Source organism: Onychostoma macrolepis, chromosome 04 (genome assembly GCF_012432095.1).
Source record: "Onychostoma macrolepis isolate SWU-2019 chromosome 04, ASM1243209v1, whole genome shotgun sequence".
Lineage (NCBI taxonomy): Eukaryota > Metazoa > Chordata > Actinopteri > Cypriniformes > Cyprinidae > Onychostoma > Onychostoma macrolepis.
The window spans coordinates 19446672-19469633 of NC_081158.1; the positions used below are offsets into that span (position 1 = coordinate 19446672).

The window sequence follows — 22962 nt, forward strand, 5'->3', positions numbered from 1 at the left end:
GCTATATTAATGCTTCATTCATTCATTCATACAAATAAATTCAACACATGAGGATTAGAATGTGACGGCTTCTCCAAAAGCAAGATCTCATCAGCAAACAAAGAAATATGATGATGAGTATTCCGTATATTTATGGGAGAAATAGTTTCAGATTGTCGGACCGCTTGAGCTAAGGGTTCCAAAGATAGGGCAAATAACAGAGGAGAAAGCGGGCAACCCTGACGAGTACCTCGATGTATAAAGAGTGGGTTAGAGCGAACAGCACCTGTGAGAACAGTGGCTGCTGGATTGGCATACAGAACTTTTATCATATTTATGAAACTCGATCCTAGACCCAGATGCTGTAGAACCTCCATAAATATTTCCATTCTTGCTGATCGAAAGCTTTCATCGCATCTAGAGATAATACTGCACAAGGGGAGGGGAACGAAATATTTGTTGAATTAATAATATGATATAACCTGCACAAGTTATCTGAAGCTGAGCGAGATTTAATAAATCCTGTTTGGTCATGATGAACTAGCCTATTCATAAATTTCTCTAGACGACGAGATAGGACTGATGTTAAATTATATGCTAAAGTCCTATCAAAGAAAGTGGCCGATAACTAGAACAGGAAGTCAGATCTTGATCTCTTTTTTAACAAGAGAGAAATAACAGCTATATTAATAGATGGATGAAATGAGCCTTGAGTAACTGAAAACTGTATCATATCTAACAAATCCGACCAAAAAGTAGTTTACAATTCGATTGGAATACCATCTATGCCTGGGGATTTCCCCTTGTTCATGGATCGGATTGCTGACTCCAGCTCCTGAAGAGTGATCGGTTCAGCCAGGTATTCCGAATCTGAATCTGACAGCCTAGGCAAATCAAGGTTGGACAGCAAAGATGCAAAAGAGTCGGGGTCACCATCAGCAGAAGAAGTATAGAGGTTAGAGTAAAAAGAGTGGAAGGAGATATTAATGTCTTTTGGGTCTGTCATAATGAGCCCAGATTAAGAGCCCAACTTTTCACTGTTGCGTAATCTTAGAGCTAAAAGGTGGCTTGGTCTACTCCCTTGAAAATAATAATTCTGCCTGGATCTTTGAATCAGGAATTCTGCCCTGGATCACAGTAATGAATTGAGTTCGGACCTAACCGCCATGATTTTACTGAGTGTATTGTCTGAGAAACAACGTTGATTGTCTCTACTCAGATTCTGGAGCTGTGATTCCAGTTCAACTATCTTTTTGTGTCGGTTTTTCTGAAGGAAAGAGGCGTATGAAATTGAGTTAGTCCTTATAAATTCTTTAACTGCATTCCAAAGTTTTCGAGGATCATCCACTGAACCTTGGTTAGTTTCCGATTGTATGCCATCAGGGAAAGTATTATTAAGGGATAAAACGAAAAAAATCAGCAAAAAGGAGCCAGACCTACGGAGCTCTAGTCAAGTACGACTAGGTTCATGAGCACGTCACGTGACCATCTGATCTATAGTTCTCAAATAGACTTCATTTTCTTTAGGGGTGCTCCGATTGATCAGGTACCGATCATTATCGGCCGATAATCGCTTTGGAATGTTTGATTGGTGGTCTCTAAAAAGGCCGATCTAAAAAAAAGCTCAGTGGTAGAGCATTGCGTTAGCAGCGCAAAAGGTCATGGGTTCAATTCCCAGGGAACACACATGATAAAAAAAATAAAAAAATGCCTGAATGCACTGTAAAGCATCTGATAAATTTCGAATATTGTAAATGTAACTACCCTTGAACAGCTTTTTAATCAAGTTCATCCAAATTTAGTCTGAAATATTTCATTTCTATTTTTAAATTTATAAATGTTTTTTTTGTCATTAGAGTAGCCAAAGAATAACCATGGCATTAAAAAAAAAATAAAAAAAAATAAATATATATATATATATATAACAAATACATGTAGTAGTTCTAAATTTGAGTTAGAATTTTGTTTTGCAGTGTTATGAAGGGAAAAGGAAAACTGGTTTGTTCAATTTACAACAATTTGGTGTTTTGACAAACCAAATTACTATTTGGTGATGTATATCACTGCCATGATTAAATGATGCAGATCAGGGTTTAAGATGTTGGTCATAGTTAGTTATGAGAAAAGCTCTTGCTAGGACATGATGGCAATATCATCCATTCATTTTTAAGTATTTAATAAGTCTTTAGTGCCCAAATATTTTACTTTTTTATGACACAGTGATAGCATTGTCTCACAGACTTGTAAATGGCATTGATATGAAAACTGAAACCTGTTTAGTGACTGGGCTTTTTTTTATGGATTATCTGCTTCATCATTCTGCTTACAATTCCTGGATCACGTCTGATTTGGATGGAGGAATGTTATCTTTGCTTTCTTTGGGAGTTAGATAGCACTGCTTCACCACATTTGGCTGGCTGACTGGAATGCTGTGGTTTTCTGTGAGATTTTCTGTTGCTTTTCTTAGTATCAATTCTAGTATCTATTTCTACAGCAATTGCTTGTCATTTTTACATGAGCATTCACAATGGCCTTTGTGTTTTGCTTGTGTGTATTTGTTGTATGTGTACAGGTCATGAGTGCCTTGAGGAGGATAGCTGTTGAGAAGAACCTCACCTGGACTACACACCCCTACCAACTCCCAGCATCCCAGTATGAGTGAGTACATATATCATAAGCATAACACTCTCTAGTGTAGGTAGCAATAGAGGCTATTTGCACTAAGTGTAAATAGTCATTAGAAAAAATGTGAAAATAGCATATTTTCTTAGCGATATATGCTATTTACACTGTGCAAATAGTTATAAATTCTATTTACACTGTTAAAATAGCAGAATTTTCTGCTATTTATACTACTTAATGCAAATAGTGGCAATTATCTGCACCTCAGTATTGTAGTACATTATAAAACAGTATGCAATAATGACGTATTGAGTGTAAATTATAATTTGAATTATTAAATGGATGCCACATTTTTGGGACAATAAAGCCCTCCCTACACCTACCCTAACCCTGCCCAATACTTTATTTTCAGCTTTTTAATTATTTCCTCCATTTTTTATTGAAAATAAAGGCCTTTCCAATGTAATATGAGATTTGAAAAGGGAGGGAAAAAATTCTGCAAATATATAATGGTATATAATATGATAAATATGGTACCATATATATATATATATATATATATATACGGTATATAATCAGAAAATAATTGTAAGATACTATACAGAATTATAAAATTGTCCACCTGTGGCAAATATTTTTTTTTTGCTTCTAAGTATAATTTGTGTGTGGTTGACACCTGCACTTTGAAATAGACAAAATGAAATAGAATTGTAAGATTGGCAATTTTATACCATTTAACTTGGTGCTGTTAGTCAAAATAAAGATCAAAAGTAGTAGTTTTGCTTTTCTTCTTCACTCATTGTTTTAATGGTTATATTCCGATGAGCTAATAATTATTTTCATGTTATGGCCAATAACCAATAAATGGTCAATTTTATAATTCTAAACCAATTTGTCCAAATTAAATACAAATAAAATCAATCATTTTAAATGTTAAAAAGTAAATTGGAATTTAAATACAAAATATATTTTGGTAACACTTTATTTTAAGGTGTCATAATACATATTAATTACCTAATTAAGTACTTAGTAGTAGCCGTTGTACTTGCATGAAAAATGTACTTACCATGTAACTAAGTTATGGAACAGCCTGTAATTACAGGCAGCTACTGTTACACATATGTAGCAGGCCGAGTCTGTTACACAGCTACTTGTACACTTAAGTACAATCTTGATACGCTTTATTTTAAGTAGCTTATGCCTGTGTAATATTCTGTAATTTTAATGTAATTAGAAAGGTATTACATGTATTTAAGCTGTGTACTGGTGGGTTAAATCAAACTAAGGTGCAGATGGATAAGGTGTACAGTATAGACACACATGAAGTACACTTACGTACAATATTGATACACTTTATTTTGAGTAGCTTATGTTTGTGTAATATTATGTAATTGTAATGTAATTAGAAATGTATTACATGTATTTTAGCTGTGTACTGGTGAGTTAAATCAAACTAAGGTGCAGCTGGATAAGGTGTACAGTATTGATTCACATGAAGTACACAAGTACAATCTTGATACACTTTATTTTGAGTAGCTTATGTCTGTGTACTTACATTTATAATTACGTTGTATAAAGTCTGCAACACATATGTAAGAATCTTTTGGTTACATACAGTCATGGCCAAAAATATCGGCACCCTTGGTAAATATGATCAAAGAAGGCTGTGAAAATTAATCTGCATTGTTAATTCTTTTGATCTTTCATTTAAAAAATTCACAAAAATCTAACCTTTCATTGGATAATAAGAATTTAAAATGGGGGGGAAATGTCATTATGAAATAAATGTTTTTCTCAAATACACATTGGACACAATTATTGGCACCCCTAGAAATTCTTATGAGTAAGATATCTCTTAAGTATATTTCCATTCATATTCACAATTTTGAGCACTCCAGAGTGATTATGAACATGAAATTATCCAGCCATGGCTTCCTGTTTCACAGAAATATAAATAGGAGAGAAAATAAAGCCCAAATTCCCTTAATAATCCATCACAATGAGAAAAACCAAAGAATATATTTCTGTTATGCAGCAAAAGATAATTGAGCTTCACAAATTAGTGAAGTGGCTTTAAGAAAAGAAAGCAGTGGCAATTCCCATTTGCACCATCAGGGCAATAATTAAGAATTTCCAATCAACAGAAAATTTTACGAAACTGCCTGGAAGAGGACATGTTTCTATATCGTCCTAATGCACGGTGAGAAAGAGAGTTTGAGTGGGTAAAGACTCTCCAAGGACCACAGCTGGAGAATTGCAGAAAATTGTTGAGTCTCGGTGTCAGAAAACCTTAAAAAAAAAAAAAAAAGTCAAACAGCCCCTACATCACCACATGTTGTTTGGGAGGGTTTCAATAAAAATTCTGCTCGCTCATCCAAAAACAAATTCCAGCATATTCAGTTATCACACGACTGGAACTTCAAATGGGACTGGCTTCTATGGTCAGATGAAACTAAAAAATGAGCTTTTTAGCAGCAAACACTCAAGATCTGTTTGGTGAACACAGGGATAAAAAGTACCCCATTTGTACAATGAAATATACTGCTGTATTTTTTATGTTGTGGGCCTTTATTTCTGCTGGAGGTCCTGGACATCTTGTTTAGACACATGACATCATGGATTCTATCAAATACCAACAGATAAAAAATCTATAAGTGACTGAAATCTTATAATGGGCCATGTTTGGATCTTCCAACCGTACAATAATCCAAACACAAACCTCAAAAACAACACAAAAATGGGTCACTGAGCACAAATACAAGCTTCTGCTATGGCCATCCCAGTCCTCTGGCCATGTAGAATGCTAAGAGAAAATGGAGCATTTATTATAAATTCTGAATATTATGATAATTATGTTGTCTGTTTTAAACATCCTACTAATTAGCTCATGCTCAGCATCATATTAACATTTAATTATGAATCATTGACAAAAGCATAATGCTGTTTTCCTACTTGTTGACATTCATAGAAAAGCTAGGAATTAGTAGTTGCTTACTGGTCCAATCTGAAAGAGCTCCAAGTCTCTAGATATGACTCGGATTCCTGCTTCGTTGTAAGTGTGTGGGATCTTTGCCAGTTTTATTTTATGCCAAGTGAAAATGAATTCAGATTGCTTAAAAAAGTAAAATCACACCTCTTCTTTAACAAGCCTCATGATTTCAGGTGTTATTCACATTCATAATTAAAAAAATGCAGGATGAGTTACTCACTGAAATTTGATACTAAACATTTGGCGTTTGTTCAGATCTGTTTTAATAGTAATAAATAATCATTGAAATTAGGGCTGTCGCGATTCGTCAATTTTATTCGACTATTCGATTTTTAAAAATCCTTGACTTCATTTTGCTTCACAGTAGTTCCACAGGATCTGTTATCATTTACATGTGTGGAGTGACTCAAACTCCTTCTCTTCATGCTGTTGTGAGTTTGGGTTTATTATAACGTTCATCTGGGAACTCAACGTGCGCCATTTCATCAGATCTGAAAGGTAAATCATTAATCAAAAGGATTAACAATGCAGATTCATTTTCACAGCCTTCTTTGATCATATTTACCAAGGGTGATGATATATTTGGCGATGACTGTAAGTAGCTATGTAACAAACTCGGTCTGTTACATATGTGTAACAGTAGCTGCCTATTACATCTACATAATTACAAACTGTAAGTACAGGCTGTTTCATAACTTAGTTACATGTACAGGTAAGTAAATTTTGTTTCATGTAAGTACAACGGCTACAATTAAGTACTTAACTAGGTAATTACTCTGTATTATGGACACCTTAAAATAAAGTGTTACCTATATTTTTATATTTTTTAAACTTAATAACTGGATGACACCTGCTAATCAAAACTTGGTATAGTGAGTTCATGTTACAAGAATGTAGCATGCTGCATTTATTGTGACATTTTGCACATTATTACTTAAGCAATATTCAGTGTATTCTATTCTATAAGAAATAAGCACAAACTAGTGTGTCGTTCTGTGCACAGACAGAGATCAGAGATGAGAGCAGAGGTTACCGGGTGTGACACTAAGTAAATGTATTGAGACTTCATAGCATGACTGCTTTATTTGTTGATACATTGCTCTACAAATCTGATTTGAAGTTAGCTTGAGCTTCATGAAATCTAGTTAAAGAACGTCCCTGATACACATCAGATCAACTCCGATCCTTCAGTAAGTTGCTGTAAGAACAGGGTTTTATGGGAGTTTGACATGTAATCTCACAGATGGTGTGTTTTAGAGGACCGGAGTGTATTTAAGTGTGTGCAGTTGCTGTGGCGACTATGGGGCGATTGGATTGGTCAGCTGCCATGTCGGGGGACGGCTGAGTTGAGAGATTTAACTGGATTACACAGTCTGTCCCCTGTGGAGTCCACACCAAACCAGTAAACAACAGTAATGGTGCTACATACTCTCTAGCCAGCTGGACTTTTTCTTTTTCAGTAAAGGGAATTATAGTGATCTGACAGCTCATTGACCCTAACTTGATTGTACTTTGACAGCATGTTACTAAACTTACAGAGGAAGTCAAACTGAAATAGTATATTCTGATCCCTTTTCTTGCATGCTTAAAGGGGTGGTTAAATTAAAAATGAAAATTGTCATTAATTACTCACCCTCATGTCGTTCTAAACCCATAAGACTTTTGTTCATCTTTGAAACACAAATGAAGATATTTTAATGAAATCTGAGTGATTTCTGTCCCTCTCCTGAAATTCCTCAAAAACGTTGATGCTTCCAAAAATTCATAAAGACGTTATAAAAGTATTATATATGATAGTATTGAGCTTTTTGAAGAAACCTGTGATGAAGAGATTTAGGGTTTTGTTCACATATAAACTTTGATCCACACACATTCATAGAGCATATCAAATATGCTGAACAGCAGATGAAATAAAATATGTTCATATAAACCAAAGACTTGTTTTTTGGAGGAATCAGTGGTGTGATAGATATCTCTGAGATTTCATTAAACATATTTTCATTTGTGTTTTGAAGATTAATGAAGGCTTATGGGTGTGGAACTGAATGAGGGGGAGTAATTGATGACATAAGGTTAATTGTTTTGGTAAATACATTGCAAAATACATTTCCCACAGTTTTATTTTATATAATAGAGGTGGTCACTGCTGCATCGTCACTAAGTTTATCATTGTTAACACGTGTTAAAGCATTCAAGCAAAGACGACTACATTCAATACTCGCACTGTTCTGTGTGTACAGTGTGCATTCTTGTGCTTAAACAGACAAATACATACAAAAGTATGTCAAAATACCCATCTTGGCTAGTAACTTTGTAGTTTTAACAATTATTAATCTATATTTAATTTATACAGTGTAGTACAGATGCATCTACCGGTCGACTGGACATTTTGTTTTACTTCAACTGATTTCTGTTCAGGGCACACACACTGCACTGCGATCATTTTTCAAAATGTCATTTGTGTGGAAATATTACGAAGTGTGTAAACGGACCATTAGCAGAGGCCAGAGATGCTGAAGATGGACACAAAGAGAAGAAAATACAGTAGAATGCAGCGCAAACTCACTGATATGCAGAATATTGGAAGAAAATCCTAAATATTGAATTGGAATATATTATTATATATTAAAATATTATAAAATAAAATATTGGAATTGGTTTTATATGAATGCATCTCTGTGGGGAACTGACTATCTTCGGAAAAGTTTACATGGCATTTTCTTTTCATCCTACCTCTGTATAATGCATTTAAACTAATGTTAGTGTTAATAAGGGCTGCGCTGCTTTGTTTACAGTAATAACCAAGGAAACGTTGTATTGTTGCTGTTCCGTAAGCGCCACCTGCTGGCAGCAATTGAATTTTTCATTTTCTTTCAGCCAGTCTTTCCTAAAGCATCATTTCATTTGTATATTTGATATTCAGTTGTGCTATTGTTTATTTGTTTTTATTTACTGACTGTTTACTTGTCTTTAATAATATATGAACTTTCTATTTGTTAGGCTAGTAGTTTTTGCTGTGGTATCGAAATTAGAATCGAGAATTATATCTAAACATTTGGTGACATATAAGCTTATTTATTAGAATAAAAGATAACGTGTCAAAAACAATGATAACAGCAGCTATTTTAGTTTTTGTGGCAGGGCTAGTGAAAATACTGGCAGGGCAAGGAAAAAGTTGAAAAAAAATCCTTTTTATTTTTTTCTTCTTCTTTTTTAAAATTCAGTTTACATTACATTGCATAAGTGGCACCTCCAGAACATCTGTAAAGCAATAAATCATTTTTTTTTTTTTTTTTTAACAATAGAAAAGACAATTTCCCATATTTTAGAGAAATGTTTTTCTAATTTTTGTGGAAATAACTGTTTTGGCTTTTGATATTGCAGCTCGACAGTTTTGATTATTTTGGACGGCTATTGGAATTTCTCTTGGATGATTCATTCTTTTGTTTTTCTAAAATGGACAAATGATATACACTCAAAATATCCTGTTCAATTAACTATTCATTTGCAACTATGGCAAAAAAATGTGAGCCATTTGTCAGAGCTGTGGCCCAGCTAACTGCTGCTAATATAGTGACCAATTCCTGGACTCTCCATATGATTTGGTTCAATTTTTGCATGCGATAGGAAGCCAGCAGTGCTTGAACCACCAACTGTTATATTTAATGCTGGCAAAAAGAATTTAATAATGAAGGTGCACTAGACAGTCACACAATGAGAACTAGGTTTAACGCAGTACAGAAATAAATGAGATACTGACATTTTCATCCAGATTCGATTAGATTTCTCAGAGTGCCATTTGTCAGATGAAAAACACCAGGTAATTTTCTCTGTATACAATACCAAAAGCGATAATTGTGTTCCACTAGACAAATAACAACTTACGGGTTTGAAATGACACAGTTTTTTGTTGGGTGAGCTATTCTTTAAAGCGATTCTCAAACTTCTCACCAAAAGCTCTACGAGTTCTGGGAATCAAGCCTTGAAGGTTTATTTGTGTATTCTTTAAAGTCTGAGGCTAGTTACACACCCCACTTCCTACACCTCTCCACATTTTTCTTCTGTTGTTCACTCGTCTAGTGCTCTACACCTCACGGTCTCGATTCTTTCATCTTCAACATCAATCAGGACAGAAATAGACAAATCACACAAAGGCCAGTGATGGTAAAGGCACCTGAAATAACCAGACAACCACACAGGAGAAGTGTGCATGTGTGTGTGTGTGTTTGTGTGTGTGTGTGTGTGTGTGTGCGTGCGTGTCTATGTCCTCGGCCACTCTTGAGGATGTGGTGAAGACAATATAACCCAGGGAACGCAAACAGGCTGTTTATTAGCTTCCCTGTTTCTGCGGATCTAATTTCAACCACTGTTTTTATGTAGAGTATTGGCAGTGCTGACTATTTTTTGACCTTGCTTGTGAGTTGTTTTGATACTGAGGGAGAGTGTGTGTGTGTGTGTGTGTGTGTGTGTCAGTGTGTTTGTGTGTGTCTGTTGAGTTAATTAGCCTCATTACCCCCTGCTCGTACCCCTGTGAGTGGCAGCACTAATGAGAGAAATGTCTCATCCAGGATGGACTGAAAAAAGAACCTGAAACGAGATGAAGGGTATAAAAAGGAGAAAGATGCTGTTTAATTTTCCCCCCTCAGCATGAAATGTCTCTTAATCTATAAAAGATTTGGTCACAATTTATGATTGATGTGAGTGATAATGTACTGTGACGCAGAGCGGCTTTACCAGCTGCTGACAGAAGATTGGTTTTATGGATCATACGACCACAAATGCATGTAGAATGCTAAGAGAAAATGGAGCATTTATTATAAATTCTGAATATTATGATAATTATGTTGTCTGTTTTAAACATCCTACTAATTAGCCTGCGTTCAGCATCAGATTAACATTTAATTATGAATCATTGACAAAAGCATAATGCTGTTTTCCTACTTGTTGACATTCATAGAAAAGCTAGGAATTAGTAGTTGCTTACTGGTCCAATCTGAAAGAGCTCCAAGTCTCTAGATATGACTCGGATTCCTGCTTCGTTGTAAGTGTGTGGGATCTTTGCCAGTTTTATTTTATGCCAAGTGAAAATGAATTCAGATTGCTTAAAAAAATAAAATCACACCTCTTCTTTAACAAGCCTCATGATTTCAGGTGTTATTCACATTCATAATTAAAAAATGCAGGATGAGTTACTCACTGAAATTTGATACTAAACATTTGGCGTTTGTTTAGATCTGTTTTTAATAGTAATAAATAATCATTGAAATTAGGGCTGTCGCGATTCGTCAATTTTATTCGACTATTCGATTTTTAAAAATCCTTGACTTCGTTTTTCTTCACAGTAGTTCCACAGGATCTGTTATCATTTACATGTGTGGAGTGACTCAAACTCCTTCTCTTCATGCTGTTGTGAGTTTGGGTTTATTATAACGTTCATCTGGGAACTCAACGTGCGCCATTTCATCAGATCTGAAAGGTAAATCATTAATAAATCTATGCAAACACAGGAGTAGGGATGGGCAGATCGATCCTGAAGTATCGATACTTTCAATACTGATGTTGTATCGAAAGGATCAATCCTCATATAAAAATATCGATTCTAAAGTGCATTTTTTTTAACCACTAATTTTATTTATCAAGAAACTTGGTGCAGAAAATAAGCTTCTAAGTGGAAAAATAGACTATATTAGCGAATAATTGTGTTGGATAGAGCTATTTCTCTTGCTCATCGGAACACACGCAAATGCTGAAAGACAGAACCAGTCAATCACAGACAGCGTTCGCTGCTGACGCACGGCTCAGTCACAGTGCTTGTTCAAATAGCATCAGAAGCATAAGGAGATCTTAAGAAACCATTGCCACATTATTACATTCCTACATATCATCGTTATATATAAAATTAATTCTGAACACAAATATGAAGCAGCGGTAATCAGAAATGTTTCAGCAAATAATATTTCTGAAGGATCATGTGACACTGAAGACTGGAGTAATGATGCTAAACATTCTTTGATCACAGATGCATTTTAAACTATATTTAAAAAAAATTTTTTTTTTTTTTTTTTTTCAGAAATACTGCACATTTACATTTTTCTCTTAAATAAATTCTGGTAAATACTTCTTTAAAAAGTGTTTTTTGATTATAATTTTATTAGTAGTAGACTAGACTAGTTGTCATTCTTACACTATAATACTGAACGTAAGTAAACATAAATAAACAAACAATCAAACAAACCCAGATGCCCCTGTTGAGCATGTGGGTGTGTTTGCACAGCTAACTAGATGGATGATCATAGGAAGGAAGTCACTCAGGAATGTGATTACATTTCATGGTAAACAGTGAAACATGAGGAAATGGATCCTGTGCCCTTTTGCTATGTACACACACACACATGCACAGCTCTAACCTTGACAAGGGAAGTAGTTTTTATTTTTTTTACAGGTAGGATGAGACACATAAGCTCTAATACTGTATAAAACCTAGCTTTCCTGATGTGCAAGATCTTCTGAAAGGTAGGCAGCTTAATTGTGATGTCTTCTTGAGGCAATCCCAGAATGCACTGTAGTCTGTGTTTTTATGAGCTGTTATGTGTGTGTTTTTGATGTGTGTTGATCAAGTTTTAAGAATTTTCTTACTTTGCTGCACATGTCTGGTTCAAGGGTGTGCATGTGTGACTCATAGGTACACATGAACTCATAGGTGCATGATAGTGAAATGACAGTTGCTCACTCACTTGTGAATTCCGCTTTACGTAGTCACTTCCCCAGATGCTTAGATTGACATAGTTTATACTTCATTATATTATAGGAAGCCACACACACAGGTCCATACAACCTTTCCCAATCTCATGTATATACAGTGGGTACGGAAAATATTCAGACCCCCTTAAATTTTTCACTCTTTGTTATATTGCAGCCATTTGCTAAAATCATTTAAGTTCATTTTTTTCCTCAATGTACACACAAAACACAGAATTGTTGACATTTTTGCAGATTTATTAAAAAAGAAAAACTGAAATCACATGGTCCTAAATATTCAGACCCTTTGCTCAGTATTTAGTAGAAGCACTGTATTGATCTAATACAGCCATGAGTCTTTTTGGGAAAGATGCAACAATTTTTTCACACCTGGATTTGGGGATCCTCTGCCATTCCTCCTTGCAGATCCTCTCCAGTTCTGTCAGGTTGGATGGTAAATGTTGGTGGACAGCCATTTTTAGGTCTCTCCAGAGATTCTCAATTGGGTTTAAGTCAGGGCTCTGGCTGGGCCATTCAAGAACAGTCACGGAGTTGTTGTGAAGCCACTCCTTCGTTATTTTAGCTGTGTGCTTAGGGTCATTGTCTTGTTGGAAGGTAAACCTTCAGCCCAGTCTGAGGTCCTGAGCACTCTGGAGAAGGTTTCCGTCCAGGATATCCCTGTACTTGGCCGCATTCATCTTTCCCTCGATTGCAACCAGTCGTCCTGCAGCTGAAAAACACCCCCACAGCATGATGCTGCCACCATCATGCTTCACTGTTGGGACTGTATTGGACAGGTGATGAGCAGTGCCTAGTTTTCTCCACACATACCGCTTAGAATTAAGGCCAAAAAGTTCTATCTTGGTCTCATCAGACCAGAAAATCTTATTTCTCACCATCTTGGAGTCCTCCATGCGGGCTTTCATGTGTCTTGCACTGAGGAGAGGCTTCCGTCGGGCCACTCTGCCATAAAGCCCCGACTGGTGGAGGGCTGCAGTGATGGTTGACTTTCTACAACTTTCTCCCATCTCCCGACTGCATCTCTGGAGCTCAGCCACAGTGATCTTTGGGTTCTTCTTTACCTCTCTCACCAAGGCTCTTCTCCCCCGAATAGCTCAGTTTGGCCGGACGGCCAGCTCTAGGAAGGGTTCTGGTCGTCCCAAACGTCTTCCATTTAAGGATTATGGAGGCCACTGTGCTCTTAGGAACCTTAAGTGCAGCAGAAATTTTTTTGTAACCTTGGCCAGATCTGTGCCTTGCCACAATTCTGTCTCTGAGCTCTTCAGGCAGTTCCTTTGACCTCATGATTCTCATTTGCTCTGACATGTACTGTGAGCTGTAAGGTTTTATATAGACAGGTGTGTGGCTTTCCTAATCAAGTCCAATCAGTATAATCAAACACAGCTCAAATGAAGGTGTAGAACCATCTCAAGGATGATCAGAAGAAATGGACAGCACCTGAGTTAAATATATGAGTGTCACAGCAAAGGGTCTGAATACTTAGTACCATGTGATATTTCAGTTTTTCTTTTTTAATAAATCTGCAAAAATGTCAACAATTCTGTGTTTTTCTGTCAATATGGGGTGCTGTGTGTACATTGAGGGAAAAAAAAAAGAACTTAAATGATTTTAGCAAATGGCTGCAATATAACAAAGAGTGAAAGATTTAAGGGGGTCTGAATACTTTCCGTACCCACTGTATATATATATATATATATATATATATATATATATATATATATATATGTGTGTATGTGTATGTATGTGTATGTATGTGTGTGTGTGTGTGTGTGTGTGTGTGTGTGTGTGTGTGTGTGTGTGTACACGTGGTCAGAATTGTTGGTACCCTTGGTAAATATGATCAAAGAAGGCTGTGAAAATAAATGAGCATTGTTAATCTTTTTTTTTTTTTTTAAATCACAAAATTCTAAGCTATCATTGGAGAATAAGAATTTAAAATGGGGGGAAATATCTCAAATACATATTGGACATAATTACTGGTTCCCCTAGAAATGAAATATAAAATATAAGTAGTAACATATATCTGAAATATATTCCCATTCATATTCACAATTTTGAACACACCAGCATGATTATGAACATGAAATTATCCAGCCATGGTTTCCTGTTTCACAGAAATATAAGTAGGAGGGAAAACAAAGGCCAAATTCCAAATTAATCACCCATTACAATGAGAAAAAAAAGAATATATTTCTGATGTGCAGCAAAAGATAATTAAGCTTCACAAATTAGAAAGTGGCTTTAAGAAAAGAGCTAGAGCAGTGAAAATTCCCATTTCCACCATCAGGGCAATAATTAAGAATTTCCAATCAACAGAAACTAGCAAAAGTGGATTCGGACACGCCCTAAGTGCACCTGCACCATGCACTTTAAACCATGCGCTTAGGTCATTAAGTGGGCAGTTCTTGGCCAGAATAAGTTGTAATGAGGACCAAACTTAATGCTGGTAATTAAACAGTTGATAGTCTCCATTGACTTCCATAGTATTTTTCCCTACTATGGCAGTCAGTGGGGACCAACAACTCTTTGGTTCTTCAAAATATCTTCTTTTGTGTTCAACATGAGCAAGACACTTATACAGTTTTGGAACAACATGAGGGAGAGTAAATGATGGCAAAATTTTTTAACTATTCCTTTAATACGGATATTCATAGACAGTCACCCTATAATGAGTGCAATCAGTGCAAACCTGTCAACAAACAATAAATAAATCCATCATTTCAGTGGAACAATCAGAATTAAACAACCATTTCATTGCATGTGAAACATAACACTGAGGATGAGAAAGTGGCAAACAGGATATGACAGACTGTATTCTGAATCCACTATACCCCCTCTCTCTCAATGGCATTTGTCCAGCAGTAGAGAGTGAATAAAAGAGGGGAAATTCATGCTGGGCATTTTGAGAGGTGCATTATGATCTGCCTTCATCACATGCACTCTGATCGCAGTGCGGTGCTGTGGGATGTTACTGTGCCTCTGCATATCTGAATCAAATAAATCCACACTTCTGCATGCATTATTAAAGCTTAGCTGAGCCATGCACTTTCACTTCATTCAGCTTCTACAAATCCAGTACTGTTATCACATCAACATAACACTCCATCATGCTTGTTACTTCTGACATGCTTAGGGTCTGGAACGCAAGCCGTACTTGTTGATTTCAGATCAGTTCTGCTTTGTTCACACTGATCAGTTTTTCAGACCCAACCAGAGATCTCAAGACCCAAATACAGACCAATACCAGATCCCCTAAGAACCAAACTAGACCCCATAAGACTATACCTGACTTTCCCTAAGACCCAGACCCAACCCCCTCATAAGCCAGTGCCCAATCTGTATCTAAGCTGTCCTTTTCCACACAAAAAACCCTGGAGCAGTGGCTAAACCCTGGTTCCGAACTGATTTTAGCCACAAAACCTTGCAAATCTTGAACTAGGGAACCTTTGATTTCAGTGGACAGAACTTCCACAGCTCCCAAGTCGGTGAGTGAGTTCTGCCCCTGGCCAAGCACTGGCTCCAGTTCCAGCACTAGCCCTAGTTGAAAGAGGTACACGACTCAGACTCCTTAAGGACCAGATGTAGACCAATACCAGGCCTACTAAGAGCCAAACAAATAACATATCCCTTAAGACTCAGACCAGTACTAGATCCCTCTAAGTTCAGATATGGACCATTTCCAGAACCCCAAGGACCAGTCAGTGATCCTCTTAGTCCCATACCACAACAGATCCCATGAGCTCAAGCCCAATCCCAGTCCCTACTAAGACCCATACCAAAACCAATACCAGAGCCCTTATGACTTGGACAGATTCCAGACCATTTACTCCCATACAGCATAGTTCCTTTAAAATCCATACAGATTCCTGACCCTGTAAGACCCATACCCAAACCAATATCAGAGCTCCCAAGACTCAGACAGATTACAGACCCTCTTGCAAGCATACAATACAGATCCCCTAAGATCCAGACAAACTCCAGACCCCCTAAGACCCATTCTCAAACCAATACCAGAATCTCCGAGACTCAGACAGATTCCGGAACCTCTTACACCCAGACAATACAGATCCCCTTAGATCCAGGCCAACTCCAGCCCCCGTAAGACCCATACCTAAACCAATACCAAGACTCCGACCAGTACTAGACCCCTCAAGACCCAGATATAGACCAATCCCAGACTAATTATGGCGCTTTTCCACTGCATGGTAGGGCACGGTACGGTTCACTTTTGGGGGGTTTTCCACTGGGTACAGTACCTGGTACCCGGTACTTTTTTCAGTACCACCTCGGTTGAGGTTCCAAGCGAACCGTACCGTTACCAAAACGTGACGTGTAAACTCTGCTGATCACTGATTGGCCAGAGAAAATCATCACTACGAACAGACGCAAACACAACAGACCCGCTAGATTTAAATCAGCACAGCCAGCGAAGGATCGAATGCAACTGTTTTGAATGAGCGCACCTTTTTAACAACCAAAAAATGTCTGTTTCGTTGTCTGTTGAGGAAAAACAGACGTTCCTCTCGTTCATAGCCGAGGAGCAGATCCAGCGAGAGCTTGCTTGAGCGATGCGGAATTAAAACGTTTTTCAGGAGTCACGGCAGTAGAGGCGGCACAACTATAATGACATGTAAAAAATCCCGGCCACTCTAAAGCGGTACGAAACTGCAGTGGGAACGCAAACCGAGCTGAACGGAGTCTTACCACGATATACCCTGATATAGACCAAATTTTAAACTCTTGTGGCCCAGAAACATAGACAACAACCTAAACACAACCTTGTCGACAACCCAACCTAATACCTGTCTTGGGTCTTGAAAATTCCCACCAGTAATTGCTAGGAATACTGTGACCTACCTTGCTTGAGACCAAAAGCAAAGACCAGGATCTAAACCAAGACTTTGTTTTTATACCAAGTCCAAGGCCATGTTTATGTGATCCTATGTTTTATGACCAAGATCCCAAGATCAAGATTCTGGCCAGAAGGTTGTCAGCTGCTAAAGATAGATGGACAAAGACATGAATTTAAGCTTCAAACTCCTATGGAAAAAGGTTGGCAAGCTAAAAGTGTGATAGTGGAATCCCACAGTTATCTGTATTTTCTTTTCGTTATCTCTCCTTCTCTTTGGATTTGTTTTAATGAAAGTTGGAGTACTCTTGGGTTAGAAAGTCTGGAAGTCGAACCCATTAATTTCACACAAGGCTACAGTGACAGAGACCCACAGATTGATTTGTCTCTGTGTTTGTTGTCTGCTCAGCAGTCTGACTGTATAACATTGTTGTAATTGAAGCTCTGTGTAGGGGAACACAATCTTTTTTTTCTACACCACAAAATTAGCAGAGTACCAAAGTATCTGTCTGTCTCCCTACCTATCTGTCTGTCTTTGTCCCTGAGCAGTTCTGAACAAGATTTCTGAGTTCTGTTGCTGCACAGGTTAGTAACAGGTTAGGGACATTCCAGGAACATTGTAAAATTATTATTTACTGGTTGCAGTAATGTTGCACTGCAGTTTGGTTAGCACAGGCTTGTGCAGTACTTTATCTACAGTCCCATGATAGCTGTGGTTAAATCCAGTCACATGGACCTCATGGTTTAAACATGGTTCACTAGTGTTATTTTGTGGTGAGCAATGGTGATGTAATGCTGATGTAACGTTGTCAGGCTGTTTTGTGTTTTTGACGCTTTCAGCACATTTCAGTACATTTCAGGGAGGTAGAGGGTAATTAGATCCAAATGAGGCCATTATGTAGAGATTGATTACAACGGAGGTTACATGTGCTGCTGGATGTCTGCACAAGACTGATACACACTGCTGCAGCGAGCCATGATAACACACTGTCCTTGAGCAAGATCGGGGACTGTGAAATGTAAAGGTAGATGAATAGCATGCTTGGAGGTGTGTGTGTGTGTGTGTGTGTGTAATCATTTAGACATGCATGAGCATTTGTGATTTAACTCTGGGGTTTGGCATATGATTATACCAGCACTTTGCAGGTTTGCTGTGTGTGCGTATGTGAGCTGTGTGTTAAGACTTAAATTATTAAAAAATTACATCGGCAGCATTACATTTACCTGACTTCAAATCTCTCGCAAATGTCTGTTTGATTTCTCTGTATTATTGGTTGTTGGCGTGCTGTACAGAAATGAATCTTGTGAGAACCATTAGAAAGAATGATGAATGGCCACATTTATGAACACAGTTAGGCCTGTTGCAGTTATGTGATGGCAATCAAATAATGATAATCCAAATAAGATTTTTTTTTATTTTTTTGTTATTTGTGTTATATTAAAAATTATAACTCTCCCTTGGACCTTTTCTCAGATGATTTATGTTTGTGCATTATGAATGCAACATACTACATCTGTCTGTTTGTCTGTCTGCCTGTGTCTGTCTGTCTGCATATCTCAGTCTGTTTGTATGCTTGTCTATCTATCTATCCATCTATCCGTCTATCCGTCTGTCTGTCTGTCTGTTTGTTTGTGTGCTTGTCTATCCATCTATCATCTATCGATCTGTCTGTCTGTCTGCCTGTCTCAGTCTGTTTCTACTTGTCTACCTATCTATTGTCTGTCTGTCTGTCTGTCTGTCTCTCTGTTTATCTGTCTGTCTGTCTGTCTCTCTGTTTATCTGTCTGTCTGTCTATTGTCTGTCCTGTCTGTTTTTTCTGTCTGTCTGTCTGTCTGTCTGTCTCTCTGTTTGTCTGTCTGTCTATTTATATGTCTGTCTATTGTCTGTCATGTCTGTTTTTTCTGTCTGTCTGTCTGTCTGTCTTCATGTATGTCAGACTGTCTATCTAGCTGTCTATCAGCCCATCTGCCTGTTTTGTTGTCTATCTTTCTGTCTTGTATGTCTGTCTATCATCTGTCACTCTGTCTGTCTGCCTGTCAGATTTCCAATGACTTTCAGTTCTGTTAACTGTTATGAAATGTCTCCATTCCTGTACCAGTACAGACAACTGGCTTCTCTTTGACTCTTTCTTTAAAATTGCAAAAATATTTTTTAACAAGATATATATTTTTTTCATTTCCAATCCTTAATCTATCCTAGATTGCAGGATTCCACATTTACAGTCCCATCTGTATGATATTCTGAATATAAGACCAGCATTTGCATATTCACATGAAATCCTAAAACAGGAGGAACAGAAGAGAGAAACGATGAGAGAGAATGAAAGAAAGAGGGAGAGAGAGTTGAGGGGAGGGGCTGTTGTAACAGATGCTCTCTAATTTAAAGCTAGAACGTGTGTCAGTGGCGAGCGGGGCTGTGAAGAATAAACGAGAGAGAGAGAGAGAAGAATAGAGTAGAGCTGTGTTATACTGCTTTCCCTAGCTGTATTGATTTGGATGCCAGAGACTGCGATAGAGAGAGAGAGAGAGAAGTGTAGCCACTTTTTCAGATGGTCTCTCCTACCTGACACAAACATACTGCGGTTACAGGAAAGAGAACTGGACAGTGTCTATCTGCGAAAGAGTGAATTAAACAAGAGAAGAACTGCAGATGCCCAACTCTGCTTGGAAGAAGACTGTGTGTGAGAGGCAGAGGCAAGCAGCAAGAAATGATGTGAGGGATAAAAAAGACAGACGCAGACCCTTGTGTTTGGACCGGTGGGACCTGGATTGCAGAAAGCAAATTCTGCAGGATTCTTTGCTGATTTTAACCCACGCCACTGTTTTCTGAACGGATTTGATGCAGTTTATGAAGTACAGAAGAAGACAGAAAATGTGTTTTGGTTGCTGAATAATATATCACATGATTTATTTATGTGCTATGAAATAGTGGTGTGTTTTGATTGGTCTTGCAGACCGAATCTGCCTTTGGATTTGTTTTGTACACAAAACGAAAGGTAAAAACTGGAAACTAATGGAAAAGACAAGAGACTAACATCAGAGAAGGTAGAAGGGGAGGAGACGGCTCGTGACAAAATGAATGGAAGAATTTTCTACTTACAGTATGGTGGCCATAGAAATGGAAATCCCACTTTTCTATTAGAAGAACCAGTCACCTTTTTTTATAGAGGCTTTGGCTGCTTATTTACTCTTAAACATGCATTAGCTGGACAAGCCTGAAAAATACAGTTGTAGTGCTATTTTGAGTTAAATATTTTTTTTTTTTTCATTTTAATTATATTTTGTCATTTTAACAAAAAAATTAGTATTTCAAGTTGATATGTGGTTTAATGTTCGAAGGGCATTACCATTTACCAAGATGACCATCAATTAAACCAGAGTGACAATCGCACTCAAGACTATTTTGTAACTAAATTCAGTTTAGTAATGATATTTTCAGTCGTTTTTGTTTGTGGGTGGCGAGAATGAAGCTCTTCACGCTTTGTTCTGCACTGGCCCCGCCCCCCATCACACCCTCTATTCACGCCTTGGCCGCACCCCCTTCTGATCATGCAAGTGCTGCAGATTGTTAAGGAGCTGGTGTCGCCCTCTCGCCGCCGTGCCAGTAGCCGATTTGCAGGTGTGTATATGAAACTGTACAAAATAGTGTACGTTTGTATGTGTTTGGAATAACTGAGTCTGGCAAGATTTTGAAAAGCTTGCGGTTATTTTAGTGGTTTCACATTCGCGTATGTGAAAAAGTTGTATATGTCTGTGTGAGAAGTCGAGGACAAAGTAAAGACTTATCTATTGATAAAACCGACTTATCTATTGATAAAACCCGCTTTGTTCTTTTAAAATGTACTCACCTTCATGCTGTTCCTAAAAAATAATAATAATAATAAAAAAAAATGCATGGTTCAAAAACAGCTAGCTAGTAAGGATGTAAGGATTAACTGCGAGCCGGTTGAAAATCGATTCAAATATGTGACGATTCAAATTGGTTGAGATGCTAAACAAATAAATGTATGTCTGAGGGGAACTTACGGTCTTTAGAAAAGTTTAGATGGTATTTTTTTCCTTTTTATCTTGCTTCTGTATAATTCATAATGCAGCGCTACTTTGTTTACAGCAGAAACCAAGGAAACGCTTTAAGCGCCACCTGCTGGCAGGGAGCAAATCTCCGTCTCATTCAGCTCGTTTGCTGTTTCTGTTTCATGCAGATATTTTTTATGTATAGTTTCACAAAACTGAAGTCAGACCATTCTGTTTTTGCTTAAAATTTCGAAATTATACAAATCTAATTTTGATTAAAAACTGCTCATGTTGCATGTATGCAGCATCTTTGTTTGGATCATGATTAAAATGCTCTAATTTTAAATGGAAAGAGCACAGACAAAGCCTTATTTTGTTTAGATGAAGAGATTTATTTTATTTGTGTTACTTATTTATTTGATTTGGGGCTTGTTTTAAAATGTCAGTTTAGTTTTGTTATTTACATTGACATTATATTTACATTTTGTTATTTAGCAGACGCTTTTATCCAAAGCGATTTACAAATGAGGACAACAGAAGCAATCAAAACCAACAAAAGAGCAATAATATGCAAGTGCTATATTAATATATTATTATAGTGTTATATTTCAATTTCACAAAGAAACGTGCAGCATTTTGTCCAAGCAATAATAAAAGGACGCATTTAATTTATAATTTGTCTTGAATCGAATCGAATCATGAAATCAAAATCATGAACCAAATCGAATCGTGAGTTGAGTGAATCATGACATCCCTACTAGCTAGTCTAATTGTTTACCTTAAAAGTCCATAGATATTGCCATTATTTAATGTGGCTGTTAACGCATTCTCTGACAAGCGGAAGCAATGCAACCTGTTTTCCGGGTTTGGTCAGGAGACGTTCGACATACTCTATTGGTTGGATATTTATGAGTACTTGAAATCCTTGATTTCAAACTAAGCTATGCTATATCAAGTTGCCTGTTATGGCATATTGATTTCATTATGTATGTAAAATTACTGTTACCGATATCAGCCAGATATTGGCCAACAGGAACAATATCAATAATTAAAATTCACGACATTATTTGTTGAAATTCTTCCTCTGCCACAGTTTCCAAAAGAGCAGCATGAACATTATTCAAAATTTCCCCAAGTGTGTTCTATGAAAGACAAAAGGTCAAATGAGTTTGGAACAACATGATAATTTAACTGATTACAGATTTTCGAGTGAATGTATTAATTTAAAACATGGACTGCATCTTCCAATCTGTGCACGTTTATTTATGCGTGTGCAGTTGCTTCACAATGGAGCATCCACTCTTGTGAAACCCAGTGACCTTGAATCAACAAAACAGAAGTCTGCTTTGCATTGTTCTGTCTTCAATTTCAAAATAATGTGAAACTTTATTGATCAATTTAAACCCTGGATTTAGCAATCCACACAAGTTCCCTGCAACCTGCACATATAGCTCATGTTTACATACTCACATATGTTTGCCTCAGGGGTTTTTATTGAGGAAGTATGATGTGAAATCTCCAGGTTAGTGTGAAATGAGCTAATTTCAGAGTGTTTTTGTGTGTGGGTGTGGGTGTGCATTTGTGTCCTATTTAAAAACTATTTACATCTTTATATTGTTGTTCACTTCCTCTACTAACTTCTCCATTTATCAGCCTTTCTTTGTGTTTGTGTGCGTGCGTGTGCGTGTGTGTGAGTTGCAAAACGGGCACCTTTTGTAAACCATTGGATTCAAAGTGACAGTTCCTGGTT

At 37.1% G+C, this 22962-nt stretch overlaps 1 protein-coding gene across 2 annotated transcripts in view; it reads left to right on the plus strand.

Moving 5' to 3' along the window:
- Positions 1 to 22962, plus strand: part of usp6nl (USP6 N-terminal like) — a 65544-nt gene that overhangs the window by 7806 nt on the left and 34776 nt on the right. The window contains exon 2 of one of the 2 annotated variants that reach the window (XM_058772997.1): positions 2552 to 2637. In XM_058772997.1, the coding sequence (XP_058628980.1) occupies positions 2634 to 2637 (4 nt within the window). In that variant the 5' untranslated portion in view covers positions 2552 to 2633. Of the gene's footprint in view, positions 1 to 2551; positions 2638 to 19601; positions 20818 to 22962 lie in introns of those variants that run through there. The other variant, XM_058772995.1, reaches the window with a different exon arrangement.